The 17,494-nt window shown below is 43.7% G+C and overlaps 1 protein-coding gene across 1 annotated transcript in view; it reads right to left on the minus strand.

Annotated features, from left to right (window-relative positions):
* The window catches only part of DIAPH1 (diaphanous related formin 1), a 533,606-nt gene that overhangs the window by 200,719 nt on the left and 315,393 nt on the right, over nt 1-17,494 (minus strand). Inside the window, exon 17 of the mRNA XM_082252909.1 lies at nt 14,057-14,171. Coding sequence (XP_082109035.1) covers nt 14,057-14,171 — 115 coding nt within the window. The remainder of the gene's footprint in view (nt 1-14,056; nt 14,172-17,494) is intronic.

Below are 17,494 nucleotides of genomic sequence, written 5' to 3' on the forward strand. Positions count from 1 at the left end.
TTAAGCTCTTTTCACATTAAGCCATGCGTTTTTATGATTGCAAAATAGAGCTTAATGTGAATAACTTTTGGTGCGATTTACCAAATGATCTGAAATTTTCAGAATATGTTGGAATTGATAGGCTCCTCTATTGTGCCAAGTTTGGGGGAAATTGGTTCACATCTAAGCTCTTTTTTGTACGTTAAGCCACATTAAGCTCCCCAAAAAAAGAGCTTAATGTCCCCAGTTTTCCGTGAGGGAGACCAAAATCGATGAAACCTCCAGGATAGCTTAGGGAAGTGCAAAACTTGGGCTGTGCAAAGTTTCAAGACAATTGGTTGAGGTTTAGGCACATTTTGGTACGTTAAGCTCTTTTCACATTAAGCCACGTGTTTTTATGATTGCTAAAAAGAGCTTAATGTGAATAACTTTTGGTGTGATTTACCAAATGATCTGAAATTTTCAAAATATGTTGGAATAGACAGACTCTTCTATTGTGCCAAGTTTAAGGGAAATTGGTTCACATGTAGGCTCTTTTTTGTACATTAAGCCACATTAAGCTCCCCAAAAAAAGAACTTAATGTCCCCAGTTTTCCACGCTGGAGAGCAAAATCGATGAAACCTCCAGGATAGCTTTGGGAAGTGCAGAACTTGGGCTGTGCAAAGTTTCAGGACAATTGGTTGAGGTTAAGGCACATTTTGGTACATTAAGCTCTTTTTACATTAAGCCGTGGACATTAAATGTTTTAGTATTGCAAAAAAATAGCTTAATGTGAATAACTTTTGGTGTGATTTACCAAATGATCTGAAATTTTCAGAATATGTTGGAATTGATAAACTCTTCTATTGTGTGAAGTTTGGGGGAAATTGGTTAACATCTAAGCTCTTTTTTGTACATTAAGCCACATTAAGCTCCCCAAAAAACAAGCTTAATGTCCCTTGTTTGCCTCCTGGAATACCAAACTACATGAAACTTCTAGGATATATTAGGAAAGTTAAAAACTTAGTCTGTGCAAAGTTTCAGGGCAATTGATTATGGTTTAGGCACTTTATTACACATTAAGCTACATTAAGCCATTTTCACATTAAATGTTTTAGTATGTCCCCGAGTGGGGAAATGTGCATCACTGCAGCGGTGGCAACAGGGGAAAGGGCACCACATGCAGTATTAATGAAAGTAGCAGGCGGAAGGAAGTAATGGAAGTGCAGAGAGGTACAGTGATGGTGAGCAGCGAAGTGCATGTCGATGCATTGGGGACAAGAGGAGGAGTGCTCGTTTATGCAGCAAAGCCTAGTAAGAAAGTATGCATTGGTGGCGAGTGAGCATCAGTGCATGGCTGGGGCTTGGTATAATTTTGGCTTTCTGTTTTTATTACAGTGCATTGCAGCAATCATATATGGCCACTCACTATTGTGCATGCAGTTTATAGCTACAATTTTGAATAAACTATCTTCCGTGCAGGCATGGAACAGCGTGAAGTGACATGCGCAGCTTGAACCGCTATATATATTGTGATTACTAGGTGCTTTCATTGCCCAGGAATACATTATTAAATATTACCACCATTGCAGCCAATATACATATATGCACACACATCTACATACACATAATATATATATATATATATATATATATATATATATATATATATATATATATATATATATACACACAATGCTTTTTTTCTCAGCCACAATGTGGTGGAACCCCTCCAGTGCTGGCCCTGTGCTTGCTGCTCACTGCTGTCACTTGTAAACCCAGAAGTTCAGTTTCTGTGTTTACAAGTGACAGCGCATCACTCCCAGAGGCTCCAGAGAACCCTCCCTGCCCATCCCTTTGACAACAGAGGAGAGGGTGGAGTATGCACATAGCTGCACTAGTCTGGTGGTAGCAGCTCCTCCTGAAGCCTTTGCCTGCCCCGCAACCTGCACTCTCCACTGTCCCACTGAGGTAAGCTGAGGCTACTCTTCTGCAGAAGATGGGAGGTCACTTTTTGTTGTAAAGTGGCAAGATATGCACTCCTTAGTTTTGCAACTCGGCACTCTCTGTATGTAGCAAATTCCTGAATACTGAACTCTGTATGTAGAATCCTCCTGGTATTTAACTATGTCCCTTTAAGACCCTGTAAGTGCAACACACCATCTCATGGAGGGCAGACAGGGTATAAATATATATGGCACATGGTTCTAGAAAGGGCCTACAGCCACTGGGATAATAGACACTGTTAAACAGGACACTGCTGGATCTACAGAGTGGTAGCCCACTTTTAACGTGTATGCCTCAAACTGGGACAAGGCTCATGGGTGGGGCAAGCCTTGCAAAGGTTTTTCCAAGTCTCCATTAGGAAGACTGGAAACAGCAGGTGCACTGGAAACATCTTGGCAGTCTTTGAAGCCTAAAAGGAGGCTAGGCTGGGGACAGCATTAGTAGAGGCTACAGGGTGTTCCTTGAGTTTTAAGGCAGGGGCGACTGCATCAATAGGAGCCGAGACCCTCTCCTTACGTTTTGGAACAATGGCAAAAGACCGACTCCTCAGGTGCAGGCTTGTCCATCAGGAACTTGAGACTCAACATCAGACAGGGTTTTCAGTTGCTGAAAGCTTAGGAGGTTACTAGTTTCATGGACAAATCAGATAAAGGTTCTGAAGGAGAAGGTGCTAAAGCACATTTATGGCCTCTGCAGTAAGAGCAAGCATTTGGTAGTTCTATTCAGCCCAGAAATCCACCCCCGATGATGAAGAGGTAGCAGGAAAGCCAGATGGAGCTAAGAAAGTACTTCAGGTGTGGAATCAGACATAATGCACATAAGAAGCAAGGCCTCCAAACACTTACAGAACACATCTGCTGGAAACTCTAAAAGCGAAAAGACTTGCACTTCGTGTCGAAAAAAAAAATTAATTAATGAACAATCAGCAGATGTTAATTCCCGACACCAGCATTCACTAGTATCCAAATACATTAATACCTCAAACATATAAAACATAACGAATGTGTTGCACTGTCCCTTTAAGACTAAGTGAAATACAAATATCAATATGTACAAACACAACCTCACATATAGAAGTGCTTGTTAGCATGCTCGTGAGCAATGCCACAGCTCTGGACCTCGAATGCACTCCGTGCCTATTGTAGCTAGTATACACAGGTCTTGGAAAGTGCCAAAATGCTAAGTCCAGTGCCCAAAGGTTGCAATCTAGACTAGCTTCTCAATGTCCAGCTGAGGATAAGCTGCATATAGAGACCAGCCCAGCAACGATAAAGCAGGAATCTTGAATGAAGTGAAACAAAGTTGCTAGCCAAAAGGTTAGAATTTTCTCAGCAGAGCATGGCAAAAACATCCATGCAGCTAAGACAATAGCAAAAAACTGAGCTGGCTCACATCAGTTTTGTTTGCCAGTTTCCATTCCTCCTCTAGGCTGGCCTCTAACGTGATAGTATCCGAATTCCTATACCTGTGTCCCTCAAATGGAGGAGAAATAAACATTCTCTATATTACCTACAAAACAGTCCAACAAAAGTCTACAAACAAAATCAATTAAAATGCTTCTTGAAAAGATGAGCACAAACAATGTCAAACATTTTCCAGATTACAATGGACGGTGGGAAAAAGACAATGTTTAATTTCTAATTTTTTGGAGCTAATTGAACAATTAATTTGATGTAATTCAACAGGGGAAAGAACAAACTTTTAAAATGTAATTTATGATGGTCTGTTGATGGCTAGCGTAATTTCATTTATACCTGATGTCCCTTTAATTTGCTAAATTCAACACCACACTTGCCTGCGAGACAATGGAGATTTATTATGACACAAACCTACTCAAGTAGTGCACAGATTTTAGTACCATGCATCTTAAAACGCACCACTGAATTAGGTATTCATCCTGCATAGATGTGCAGCCCTTGGAAGCGTTCTCTGTGTCTAAAACCAAGAACACACTCTCTCTCCCCCCATGGGAATAAGGTCACTTTATCTGCATCGTGAAACACACAGAAATCTCAAGTACTCACCTTTGGAAGCTGTGATTGCCACAGGAAATTTTCATACAGCATCCCACAGGAAAGAGAAGGGGGAAAAAATTATAAAATGTTAAAATTCATGAACAGTCTACTTTTAATCCTTGTAATGACAGTGAGACAACATTGTAATTCAAGAAGAGCAAAGAAAAAAAAAACAGTAGCACCTGATCCAATGCTTTATTAAAGAATGTTTCATTGAAGGAGAGCATTTGAGAATCTATATTTTTCTAGCTAACACAAACCAACATTTTACATAGAGGTTTAAAATCAGTCAGCTGTATCCTCGGTGGGAATATGCCCTTGACATATAAACTTGGGCCACAACCAATAACTATCAATCAATGGTAAAAGCAGGTTTTTAGTATGCAGACAACACAAGTATTTGGAGTATTTAGAGGGCACCAGTTGATACTTGCTCTATTACAGAAAAGATCTTTTTATTCTCCATGTTTTAATGTTTCTAACAACAGAGCACAGAAAACATTTAATTAACAAACAAAAATGTAGAAGCGAAATTAAAGATGAGAAGCTCCAGTAATCAATAGCTTAAGGCAAGTGAAAAATAATCTCTGATGTTTAAAGCTGAAGATAGCAGATATTAAATACTAATGGACATATAACCTACTGCTGTCCTTCAGTGGATTCATACAAAAGGAAATGAATGGGCAGAGATGTATCAATTGGCCAGAAAGAAGAAAATAGCAGATGAACTTTGACACAACCTTGGAAACACAGCACTTTCCAATTTTGCATTAGGAAAAAAAAGGAAAAACACATTCTGGGTTAACATTCTGACCTTGTTGCTCTCACACCAGAAAGCAAAAAGACAGCTGCAGTAAAAATGGAGTTCTAATCTAATAAAGGGTAAGCTTGGGTTTGGACCAAAACTGGTAATTCTCGCCCACTGCCACCATTAGGTAGCAACTGTGGTCAGGGCATTCCCCACCCCGCATCTACATGTACACAAACGGAAGGGGATGCTCATGACATTTATCTATAATGGGCATAAAGCTGTTGGCATGAAAGCCTACACATACAGTGGATATGTTTTATGATGAATAATTACTTAAAGGATAAATCCACCCTAACACTAAAATCCCTCCATCTAAAGACCTTCACAATCTAACACTAACCTATCCAGCCCAGTAAAGAAGAAATCTGTATACTTACCTTTTTTGAAGCCGATCCAACCCGATCCCAAGCTGATCTGTCAGCCGCAGGTTCGATGTGGAGGCAGATGCAGAGGACACAGACAACAACAGAAGCCCCATTCGAAGTGTATGGGTGACGTCACTTCACATTAATTTTGTAATCGTTGGGATTTCACTTGATGGATGTTGAGGATGTGCCTGGTAGCATCGGGGGCTTGCCTGCCTTTAGTGAACCCAAGCTAGTCCGGTTTGACCAGACTGGGGACCACCTCGAACAGGCGTTTTGCTAGGAGTTTGGCATAAATTTTAATGTCTAGAGTTCAAAAGGGAGATGGGGCAAATATCGGTGGTGTCGTGGGGTGGTTTACCGGGTTTGGGCAAGGTGACTATATCTGCAGTGAGCATATCAGATGGGAATTCGGATTCGGAACTGCGTTACTTTAACGGACAATTGCACGGTCGTGCAATGCTGTACCCAAACAAAATTGACGTCCCTTTTTCCCACAAATAGAGCTTTCTTTTGGTGGTATTTGATCACCTGTGTGATTTTTTTGCGCTAAAAACAAAAAATGAGCGACAATTTTGAAAAAATTACAATATTTTTCACATCCTTTTTAACATTTTAGGCCAATTTGTTTTCTGCTACATATTTTTGGTAAAAAACAAATTGCAATAAGCGTATTTTGATTGGTTTGCGCAAAAGTTATTGTGTTTACTAACTATGGGAAAGATTTATGTAATTTTTATTGTTTTTTTTTATTCTTTTTACTAGTAATGGCGGCGATCTGCGTTTTTCCTTTGCGGGACTGCAACATTGCGGCAGACAGATCGGACCCCTAACTGACATTGACACTTTTGGGGGTACCAGTGACATTAGTACAGTAATCAGTGCTAAAAATATGCACTGTTACTGTAAAAATTACACTGGCAGGAAAGGGGTTAACAGTATGTGTGATCAAGGGGTTAAATGTGTCCCTAGGGGCATGATTCTAATTGTCAGGGGGCGTGGCTTGTGAAGTAATCACAGAGACATGCGATCCTATATAGCAGGATCACATAGCCTCTGTGATCACTTTAGGGAGAATGACAGACAGCTGTGTTTACATCAGCCGTCTGTCCTCCTCTCTCAGCTGCGGGAGATTGCGAGTGGCCGGCAGCCATCGGAGCCACCGGTAACACGCACTGGCTCCCCAGCTAACGAGTGGTGGCGGGTGTGCGCCGCCGGGGGCGTGCGTTAGCCCCCTAGAGTCTCCTGAGCGGGCGACGTAGTACAACGTCACTTTGCCCAGGAGCGGCTGCCTGCCATAGTTAGTTAAACTGCTGTGGGCGGTCGTTATGTGTTTAAGTGGGGTAATAAGGTGGGTTGGAAAATTGTATAATATTCGTTGGTGAGGCCATCTGTGTCTGGGGATTTATCAAGGGGTAACATGGCTATCACCTGTTGAATCTCCGAGGGGGAGAATTCAGCTAATTGGGTGTCTGTTAGCTTGGGTAGTTTAAGTATGGACAGGAAGTCGTCGATGGCACTTGAGATGGTTGCGGTGTGGAGGGGTCAAATTTGAGGTCGTATAATGAGCTATAGTATTCAGCAAACGTGTTTGCAATGGTTTGTGGGTTTTCAGTTTTGATGTTAGTTACGTAGTGGAGCAGGTGAGGGATATCAGCTTTGGTTTTTTGAATCTTTACTTTGGTGAGAAATTTACCAGTCTTAAGCGTCGCATGTGGTGGTTGTGTTCAAGGCAGAGGTGTTCCCTAAGTTTGTGGCGCACGTTAATGAGTTGGGAGGCTAGCTTCTGGGAGGGAAGGGCCTGGTCGGCCTGGTCAAGAGTACGAAGTTCAGTGAGTATGGAATCTGGTCATAAAGATCGCTGTTTTTTAAGGCGGGCTTTTGCTTGAATTAGGATTCCCAAATGAACGCTTTGTAAGTGTTCCAGTTATTGTAGATGCTAGTTTCGCTAGGATCGATATTCTCAAAAAAGTTTGAGGTGTTGTGCGATTACTTTTTGGCAGTCTGGGTTTTGGAGTATGGAGTTATCGCATCTCCAGAGTTGAGTCTGTGTGCAGGTATTGTGGTCTAAGATGCACATAGAGATAGCTGCGTGGTCTGACCACAAAATGTCGTGTATACATGAGTCAGTCACCCGCTGTAGCATCACCTTGTCTACTAGATAAAAATCAATCCTAGAATACGAGTTATGTCTAGCAGAGTAAAAGGTATAAGTACGCACTTCAGAGTGCTGACAGCTCCAGGCGTCGTACAATCCCTCAGCCAGTAGATGGCCTCACAATGGTGAAGCCCTCGACTGGCCTGGAGAAGAGGTATCGAGGCACGGATCTAGTACAGCATTAAAGTCTCCACAAATGACTAAGTTCCCCTGTCGCATCCTGGATATTTTGTTTCAGTGTTTTCCGTATAAATCTCAGTTGATGCGAGTTGGGAACATAGTTTGTAGCTATAGTATAAAATGCATTGTTCATTTTACATATCAAGATAATATACCTCCCTTCTGGATCTAGGTGGGAGCTGATGAGTTCAAAGTTTACTTTACTTCCAATTGCTAGGAGAACCCCCCTTTTCTTAGCGGTTGTTGATGCAGGAACAGATGAGGGAAGTCTTTGTGGGAGCAGCGTGGTGTAAGGTCATTGTGAAAGGGCATTTTTTGCACTGCTACCACGTCTGCAGATCGTTTCTTCACTTCAGCCCATAGGGACCTCCTTTTTGCTGGGTGATTCACACCCCTGGCATTAATCAAGATAAAATTCAGTGGCATAGTGTATCAACAAGGATCCGGGAGCCAGGTGTCGGCAATAAGAAGGGCGAGTCCAGTCCTGGAAAAGACGAGGAGTCAGCAGGATGTCGTTGGGGATATTCAGTGGCGTGGTGCGGGAACAGAGGTTTTCGACTTGATCGCGGCTGTGAATCTTTGAATTCGGCTTGGAGTGGTAGGTCTTAAGTGCTAGCCACCAGAAGGAAGAATTGCGGCGCCTAAGTTGGTGGGTAGTGGAGAAGACAGGTCGTGAAGGTGCACACCTTGCGGTGGAAAACAGAAGCTGTGCCATGGATGTCAGATGAAGGTCACATAGCAAACAGAAGTCTGAGTTATACACAGGCAAACAAGCTGTGTGGCTTGTAAAAATGGTAAAACAAGCAAAAAAGATAATAAAGGTAAAAAAAGATGGGTCCAACGAGACCCGTGCAGCGAAAGCTGCCAAAGCAAATGAGGGAAATAGAGTACGATGAAGGGTACCCTCAGGAGCGCCCAGGGAAGCTGTGGGAGCTTGAAAGAGTGAGTCAGGTGAGGTGAGTGCCTTTCATTTCTTCTTGTGTGGCTTTCGCTGGTGGACTACTTGCCAGTCCGGGGTGAGGTGGGGCATCTTTTCCGGAGATGGAGAAGGCACCTGTTCAGGGGCACCTTGGTGATCTTGGGGAACGATCCCCCATTCCCGAAGAAGCCGGATACCAGTTTCTATGGAGGTGACCAGGAGAGAGGAGCCGTTGTGGGTTATGTTTTGGCCAGGTATTTCCATTTGTATGCAATCATGCGATTACGAAGGGCCTTTGTGATGGTAGAGAGGTCTCTTCTCTGCTGAAGGGTGAATTTAGAATAGTCCGGGAGGAGTTGTAGATTCGCCGCATGTGGCGCAATGTTTTCCCCTTTTCTGAAAACTTCTAGAATGCGCTCTTTCACCTGGAAGAAATGGACCCCGAGTACCCCATCCCTAGGGACCTCTGCCGATAGGAATGAGGGTTTAGGGACCCTGTGAACCCTGTCTACCATTAGGTCTGCGGACGTTAAGGACAGCACTAGATCCTTGAACAGGGAGCGGACATAGTGTGGTAACTGCTGGGTAGAAACAGTCTTAGGGACCCCCCTTATTTTGAGTTGTGCGAGTCCATTAGAGCATTGAAGGATACAGTGACTTTGCTGATTTTGTTTTCAGTTTGATGTACACTTTGGCCCAGTTCATGCACTTCAGTCTTACATTGCTGGATAGAGGTTAACAAATCCGCTTGGAGAGAGGCCCTTAGGGACAACAGCATTTCTTTCAATGTCACATCTGAAATGGGCTGACCTGTAGTTGGGAAGTGAGCTATGGGGTCGCTTTGCAGGATGACAGAGTTTATGTGTACCTCCCATGTCTGTGTGCTCCATGCTGTCCTGGTTGTCACCTTGTTCCCTGCGTGGCCTGGATTTCAGGGGGCTTCTTGTAGAGGGGGTGCTGGCACCTGAATTAGGGGATGAGGAGCCTAAAAGTGCAGCGTGCGCAGCCGCCTCCTCCATCAGAGCAGCGTTCGCTGCAGCTCCGCCTAGAGCGGCGGTTCTTCCCGTCTCCCGCTGCCATTTTGGTGGAGTCTGTGAGGCATGGAGGGAAAATATTCTGGCAGTTTTGTTATCACCTGCGGCTCCGCGCAAATCCTCCGCATGTCGGTGCTGTGGGGTTTCTGCCTGCGGATGGAGAGGAAGAAAGCGTCCGATATGGCCTGTGGCTCTTATAGATGAGAATCTTCCCTGGGCACTGAGCGGAGCACACTCAGTTAGTGGCCATTTTAGAGCGCAGTCGCCGCACCCCTACTTCACATTAGTTTTAACAGCCGTTGTCGGCTTTGTCCTCTGCAGAGCTCCCGCTGCTGGAGATCAGGTCAGATCGGCTTCAAAAAGCTATGTATACTGATTTCTTCTTTACAGGGCTAGATAGGTTAGTGCAGCCCTCAAAAATTCCACTTTCCTGCTCGCATTTTGCGAGTGGATTGATGAGCAGGGCGAGTAAGAACAGGGGGAATATGCAGCTGTGTGTGTGTTTCATAGCCCAGTGAGCAGCTTCCCCCCTCCTCCAGGAATGGGAGAGGCTGCATCTGCTCTGCTTTCTCCCGCCCGCTCTCTCTCTCTCTCCCTGTGGGGTGACAGGAAGAGAGAGAGGAAGATGACAGGCTAGGGAGGAGTAAGTCCGATCACAGGGCTCATCTTACTCACTCAGTCAGAGATGTTCACCACATCTTCACTCACACACACACACACACACACACACACACACACACACACACACACACACACACGGGCTTCACTGAGTGTGTGGGCGGGAAAGTTTAATTAGCAGCTACATGGTGAACATCTCTGACTGAGTGAGTAAGATGAGCACTGTGACGGGACTTACTCCTCCCTAGCCTGTCATCTTCCTCTCTCTCTTCCTGTCACCCCCTCTCTTTCTCTCTGTGTCACCCCCTCTCTTTCTCTCTGTGTCACCCCCTCTCTCTCTCTCTGTGTCACCCCCTCTCTCTCTCTCTGTGTCACCCCCTCTCTCTCTCTCTGTGTCACCCCCTCTCTCTCTCTCTGTGTCACCCCCTCTCTCTCTCTCTGTGTCACCCCCTCTCTCTCTCTCTGTGTCACCCCCTCTCTTTCTCTCTGTGTCACCCCCTCTCTTTCTCTCTGTGTCACCCCCTCTCTTTCTCTCTGTGTCACCCCCTCTCTTTCTCTGTGTCACCCCCTCTCTTTCTCTCTGTGTCACCCCCTCTCTTTCTCTCTGTGTCACCCCCTCTCTTTCTCTCTGTTTCACCCCCTCTCTTTCTCTCTGTTTCACCCCCTCTCTTTCTCTCTATTTCACCCCCTCTCTTTCTCTCTATTTCACCCCCTCTCTTTCTCTCTATTTCCCCCCCTCTCTTTCTCTCTATTTCACCCCCTCTCTTCCTCTCTATTTCACCCCCTCTCTCTCTCCCTGTCACCCCATCCCTATCTCTGTAGAATTGAAATAAAAAAACTCTAGGTCTTTCTGACTAAAATTTCAGTAGCGCAGGGATGGTGGTAACCTCTTACCATTCATACAATAGGTTCAATTGAATCACTGCGGGTGCTGATGTACCACAATGAAAATATAATAAACCAAACAATTGGTTTATTATAAGTAAATGCATAAGATGCATGCATAAACAAAATAGAATCAATAAGAGTCCATCAAAAGTCCATTAAACTTGAAGTACATGGAGCAGGAGGAAACTGTTCATCCATAAAGGGTCACTAGTGTAGGTTTATAGGGAACACCCTTGCTTGCCACCACCAATATGTCGGGAGTAATATAGCTGGATTTTAGACTCACCAGAAATAGATGACTCCCCACTTTCATGGAACATACGCCCATACGGCGTCCACGTTGTCACCCCCCTCTCTCTGTGTCACCCACCCTCTCTCTCTCCGTGTCACCCCCCTCTCTCTGTGTCACCCACCCTCTCTCTCTCCGTGTCACCCACCCTCTCTCTCTCTCTCCGTGTCACCCACTCTCTCCCTCTCTCTGTGCCACCCACCCTCTCTCCGTGTCAACCCCCCCTCTCCGTGTCCCCCCCCCCCCTCTCTCCGTATCACCCCCCCCTCTCTACCTCTGAGTCACCCACCCTTTCTCCCTCTCTCTGTGTCACCCCCTCTCTCCCTCTCTCCGTGTCACCCCCCTCTCTCTCTGTGTCGCCCCCTTTCTCTCCCCGTCACCCCCTTTGCCTCTCTACCCATGTCAGCCCCCTCTCTCTCCCTGTCACCCCCTCTCTCTGTCAACCCCTCTCTCTGTCAACCCCTCTCTCTGTCAACCCCTCTCTCTGTCAACCCCCCCCCCCCCTCTTCTCTCTCTCTGTCAAAAACCCTCTCTCTCTGTTGAACCTTCTCTCTCTCGGTTGTTGTTAATATTTCTTTTTGTAACCTAATTCTGAATAAAACATTTAACAGTGTAAGTTTATGAGATATTTTACGCGAGCGTGTTTAGGGGCGGTGCAGGGTAGGGTTTGGGTGGGGCAACAAGTGGCGAGTAACTCTAAGAGCTGGTTCACATTACCACTACCAGAAAGTCGCCCCGTGACTTGAAGAGACTTGTTTAGAGACTTGGAAGAGACTTGGAAGAGACTTGTGCACTACTTTGAAGAGACAGGCGACTTTGTCTGTGGGGAATGCCTGGCTAATCTCTTTCCTCTTCCTGGAAAGTCTGATAACAAGTCGTGTCAATTAAGATAAGGAGGCAACTCCCATTGAAGTATATGGGACAGTCGGATCACAGGTCGCCTCAAAGTAGTACAGGACCCTTTTCTGAAGTCGGAGCAACTTCAGTAGTGCCAATTAAGACGGCACTGATTGATTAACATTGCTTTTGTTATGTCAAGCTACCCGGGGCAACACAAGTTGCCTCACAAGTCGCGCTAGTGTAAATGGGCTCTTAGGGCCTCGCTTGTAGCTCAGGACTTCAAATTTTGAGCCCTGGGTTAGTGTTAGATTGTGTAGTTCTATAGATATAGGGATTTAGTTTTAGGGTGGACTTATCCTTTAAAATGGACTTGTTCCTCCCTATAGTGTTTGGCAAAGTTTCTAAATACTGGAAAACACCTACAAACACTTAACGAGAACCAAACCTGAAAAGCATTTATAAATTCCAACAATGTTACACTTACTTTTTGATCCTCCTCTTCTGGGGTTCCCCACCAATGCCCCTGGCTCCTCCTATTCTCGGTGTACCACCATAGGAAACCACTTGTGGTGGCACACCTGGAGGTTCAATCCCAAGCCATGCTGCCTGCATTCACAGACACAGGCAAGCCACTCAGCCCTGTACCCTGCTCTCTCTTCACAGGAATTGACTGACAGCAGTGGGAGCCAAAAGCTCCTGCTGCCTAAACAGACTGCAAGAGTGGGGAGAGCTGCTACAGATGGGTACAGTGCTGGATCAAGTGAGGGCTCAAGTAAGTATAAGGAGGGGGAGGGGAACAATACAGGTAGCGGAACATTTTTTACCTTAATGCAGGGAATGCATGAAGGTAAAAATGTTTAGGCTTTAGAACGAAATTTAGTGCAAAATTCTTTAAATGATTTAACAGTGAATAAATGATTATAATGTATGTATATCTTTTTCATTTATTTTTGTATAAAGGGGAGCTGAAAGTCAGATATGACTTTATACTGACAACTGTTAACCTGTTAGCGGACTTAAGCCTGCCATATGTGGCTCTAGTTTTGGACGATTCCAGCTGAATTGGTAGAAATTTGAGTTGCGTGTAGCCTTGTCGGCACCTTCTGGCTCGACAAACGTCAACTGAAACACAGGAGGAGCCTGATGGAAAATTGTTGGCCAAAAGGAGACTGCATGCAATTAGATTAAGTCACTGTTTTAGTCCCTATTCACACTGGTGCGATGCGGGAAACCCTGCGCACAATTGTTAACCCAGCCTTAGGCTGTTAGTATTCCGCCAGCTGGGGAGATTTCTCCATCCAAGTAAATGTAAAAAAAAAAAAAAAGCAGTTCTTACATTTTCCTTTCCCACTACCCATTCCATTCCAAACTCTTTTACAGAGAAATTGTATTTCTACATTTGATACCGTTTCAAGAGTGTTAAACGCACAGTTTACCACTGCTTTGTGGTTGCTCTCACAGGCCCTTATTTTGGTAGTGACCAGTCAGGGAATAAGCCCTGAAAAGTAGCTGTATCTCATGAATAGAGTGAAAATTAGAGGAAAGGTCAGTGGGTCAGAGAGCATTAACCCACTCTTTAGTTCCTGCTTTTATACATTTTTTTTTAACCCAGGAAAAAAAAAAAAAAAAAAGGTCACTTTAGGGAGAATATAATTAAATTACAAGGCTCAGTTACTGGATACAGGTATCCTTTTAACTCTGATTCTTGGCTATTAAATCAGGTTTTAGTTAAATTGGTGTGCAAATATGTATCTTTCATAAGTGACCTGTCATACTCTGAATATTAAGATTTTTCAATAAGCTCAGATGTGACCGATTCTCTTTAAAGAAATGGTCTGATAACATAAGCGAACGGAGACGACACAGTCTGCACCTGACACAAGTTTAGCTTGTTACTTCTCTGTGAAATGGCAACCAACGCCAGCCTCAAAGAATTAAAAAAAATATATATAAAAAAATCTCAGATCACTCACACTTGGGCTGTGAAGAGAAGGTGAGGGTAATCTTTGCAAACAGCTCATCTTTTTCAAACCTGTCTTCTTTTGCTTGTGTCCAGAAAGATTTCTCCGAGAGTTCTTTGGGAGTAATCTGAAGAAAAAAAGGAAAAAAAGCAATTATGTATTACTTTGAAGGAACAAGTGCAGACTACAAAATCTGTTTTCATTTCAGAACTTTGCCACGTGAATGACTGGTGAAGCGCTGATTTCTGGATGAAAGAAAAAGAGCACATTATGGAATGGGAAATGTGGAGATGTTAGTTCTTGGACATTGCAGCTTTGCTAGGCTTAGTAAAAAAAAAAAGTGGTGAAATATATTAAAGAGGAACTCCAGAAAATAAGAATACCTTCTTTTTAAAAAAAAAAAAAAAAAAAAGACTACTGCTTACAAGTAACATCTTTTATTTTGCCTTGTAGCTAATCTTTCATCCTTTTTGCATCAGCCAGGTATTATACCTGAATTAACCTAAAAGGCTGAGACTTTTCTGAGCCTACAATCAATCTCTATAAGGCCTCATTACATATCTGGAACATGATTGACCTGACGCTCCCTCAACACTGCTCTTACGCACCTTCTAGCTCGGTGGTTTCCAAACTGTGGCCCTCTGCTTGCCTTCATCTGGCTCTTGGGGCACTTTTCCTCCCACTGACACAAACAATGGGGCATAATTCCTGCTATTGACAACTGCAATGGGGCACTATTTCTCCCATTGACATGAACAACGGGTTACTATTCATCAAACTGATGCCAAAGATGGGGCACTATTACTCCCACTAACACCAACAGTGGGGCACTGTTCCTCCGACTGACACCAACAGTGGGGCAATTTTTTCTCCCACTGACACCAAAGCTGGGATACTATTCTTCCTACTGACACCAATGATTGGGCACTATTCCTCCCACTGAAACCAAAGATACATGGATTGCTCCCAATGGGCACAGTTCGGCCCCCCTAAAGTCTGAAGAACAGTAAACTGGCCCCATGTTTAAAAAGTTTGGAGACCCTAGTTCTGGTTCATAAAACACAATATTTTGAAAACTGTATATGAGAGACTCCAGACAGGAATAAGATCAGTGTTTGCTCCCCTTTCCTCTCCTATTTCAGTAGTTAGTGTAGGTACCCGCACTTGGAACAATTGCAGCTCATATGAGATCACAGCCTTTGTTCAAGGAATTATGCCAATTCAAAGTATATGTTCTGGCAAAATAAAAAATGCAGTACATCTCTGCGATACATGCACATTTTAATTTTAATATTTTTTTTCCTTCAAAGGACTACACAGCTTGGAATTTGAATTTCAGAGCAGCAATGTTGTCAGGAAGGTAATAGCACATTGGCAGGATCAACAGTTTTTTTTTTTCGTACTTGCTGCATTGTTAAAGGCATAATAAATAGGAAACATGTACTGCATATGTTTTTTGTTTGTTTATCTTGCCAAAACACTTTAAAAAATATTTTCACTCAAAATGGATAGTAATGGGATTTAAACTGAAAGCAAGCTACTCACTAGGGGGGGAACCTCTGGGTGAGTCTAGGATGGAAAAGGACCTGGGGGTACTGGTAGACAACAGGCTTGGCAGTGGCATGCAATGCCAAGCCACTGCAAGCAAAGCCAACAGAATACTGGGATGTATAAAAAAGGGGATTCACTCCAGAAATAAAGAGATTATTCTCCCTCTCTACAAGACTCTGGTCCGGCCACATCTGGAGTATGCTGCCCAGTTCTGGGCACCGGTCCTCAGGAAGGATGTGCTGGAATTGGAAAGAGTCCAGAGAAGGGCAGCAAAAATAATTAAGGGAATGGAGGACATCAGCTATGAGGAAAGACTACAAGCACTGAACCTATTCTCTCTGGAGAAGAGACGATTGAGGGGGGATATGATATCAATGTACAAATACTGTACTGGCAACCCTAGCATAAGGAACAAACTATTCAGAGTAAGGGAATACAATAAGACACGTGGCCACTCACTAAAACTAGAGGAAAGGTGGTTTAACCTTAAAATGCGTAAGGGGTTCTTCACTGTAAGAGCGGTAAGGATGTGGAATTCTCTTCCACAAGCAGTCGTATCAGCAGGAAGCATTGATAGTTTCAAAAAACTATTAGATGGGCACCTTAGAGACCACAACATACAGGGGTATACAATGTACGGTTAAAAGCAAACACACACATCATAGGTTGAACTGGATGGACTGATGTCTTTTTTCAACCTCACTAACTATGTAGGTTGAATATTAATTTTTTTTTTTTAATGCTTGACTTGATGACCAAAAATAACTGTTTAGATGTGCTCTCTTCATTAGTATCCTAGACAAGGCAGAGGCTGGAAGAGGAAAAACCTGTTTCTTGATTTACACATTCTTGTTGAATGTCAGGAGGGTCTAATTAAAGTAACAACCGCGTATTTCAAAGATTGAAAAGATAATTTCTACCATCATCGTATAGTAGATACCCATGTGGATGCATTTTTCACCTAGATAAGCTAGATTCTTAAATTGTGTAATTTAAATAAACAAACTTATGCATACATCTTAGGGCTCTCTCCTTTATTTCTACCACAACATATGTGGATGGTCTGTTTTAAAGGGCACATTCTTGCAAAAATTTAACTTTTTAGTGAATTGGGAGTGGACGACCGCATAAGGAAGAAAACCAACAACCAACTCTAAAATGTGTGACTAGGCTGTCCAAACAGTGTGTTCTCTAGAAGGCTATGCAGAATACTCAGGACACTGCAGGTTCCACACTGCAGGCTATTTTATATGGAAGGAAAAAAATAAGATTTTTCTAAGATCTTACCATAAAATCTTTTTCTCGGATGTCCATCAACAAAACGCAGCCTCATCTACATGAGATGAGTGGGTTTATGCTCCTCCCATCAGTAGTAGTCTAGGCAGGAAATTTTGAATTCACTAGCCCAGGGGGCTGTCCCTCCAGGCACAAACCCCCACTGCACAACCCAGCACATCAGTTTAGTTTAAAAGCAGTGAAGACAACAGAACCAACCCCAAACAAAGGGGAGGGTGCTGCGTTCGTCGACGGACATCAGAGAAAAAGATTTTATGGTAAGATCTTACAAAAATCTTATTTTTTCTATCGTTCATCGACAGACGCAGCCTCCTCTCCATGAGCTGAGTGGGACGTCCCAAAGCAGTATAGGCATGAGAGGTGGAAAAATGCAACTAGACCAGAACGTCAACTCCTAGAGGCTGAACGTAGCCAACCGGGCAACATGGAGCTCAACCAAACAACAGGAGCTCACCCAGATAAAAGACCCCGAAGAGAAGTACAAAACAAACAATCTCTTATGAAACCGCAGCCTGCAAAACCTTGTGGCCAAAAGAGGCGTCCGAAGAAGCCAACAAATCCAACTTGTAAAATATGGTAAAGCTGTGCATTGACGACCAAGTC

The sequence above is a fragment of the Pelophylax lessonae genome (genome assembly GCF_965119305.1).
Source record: "Pelophylax lessonae genome assembly, chromosome: 4".
In the NCBI taxonomy this organism is placed as follows: Eukaryota; Metazoa; Chordata; class Amphibia; order Anura; family Ranidae; genus Pelophylax; species Pelophylax lessonae.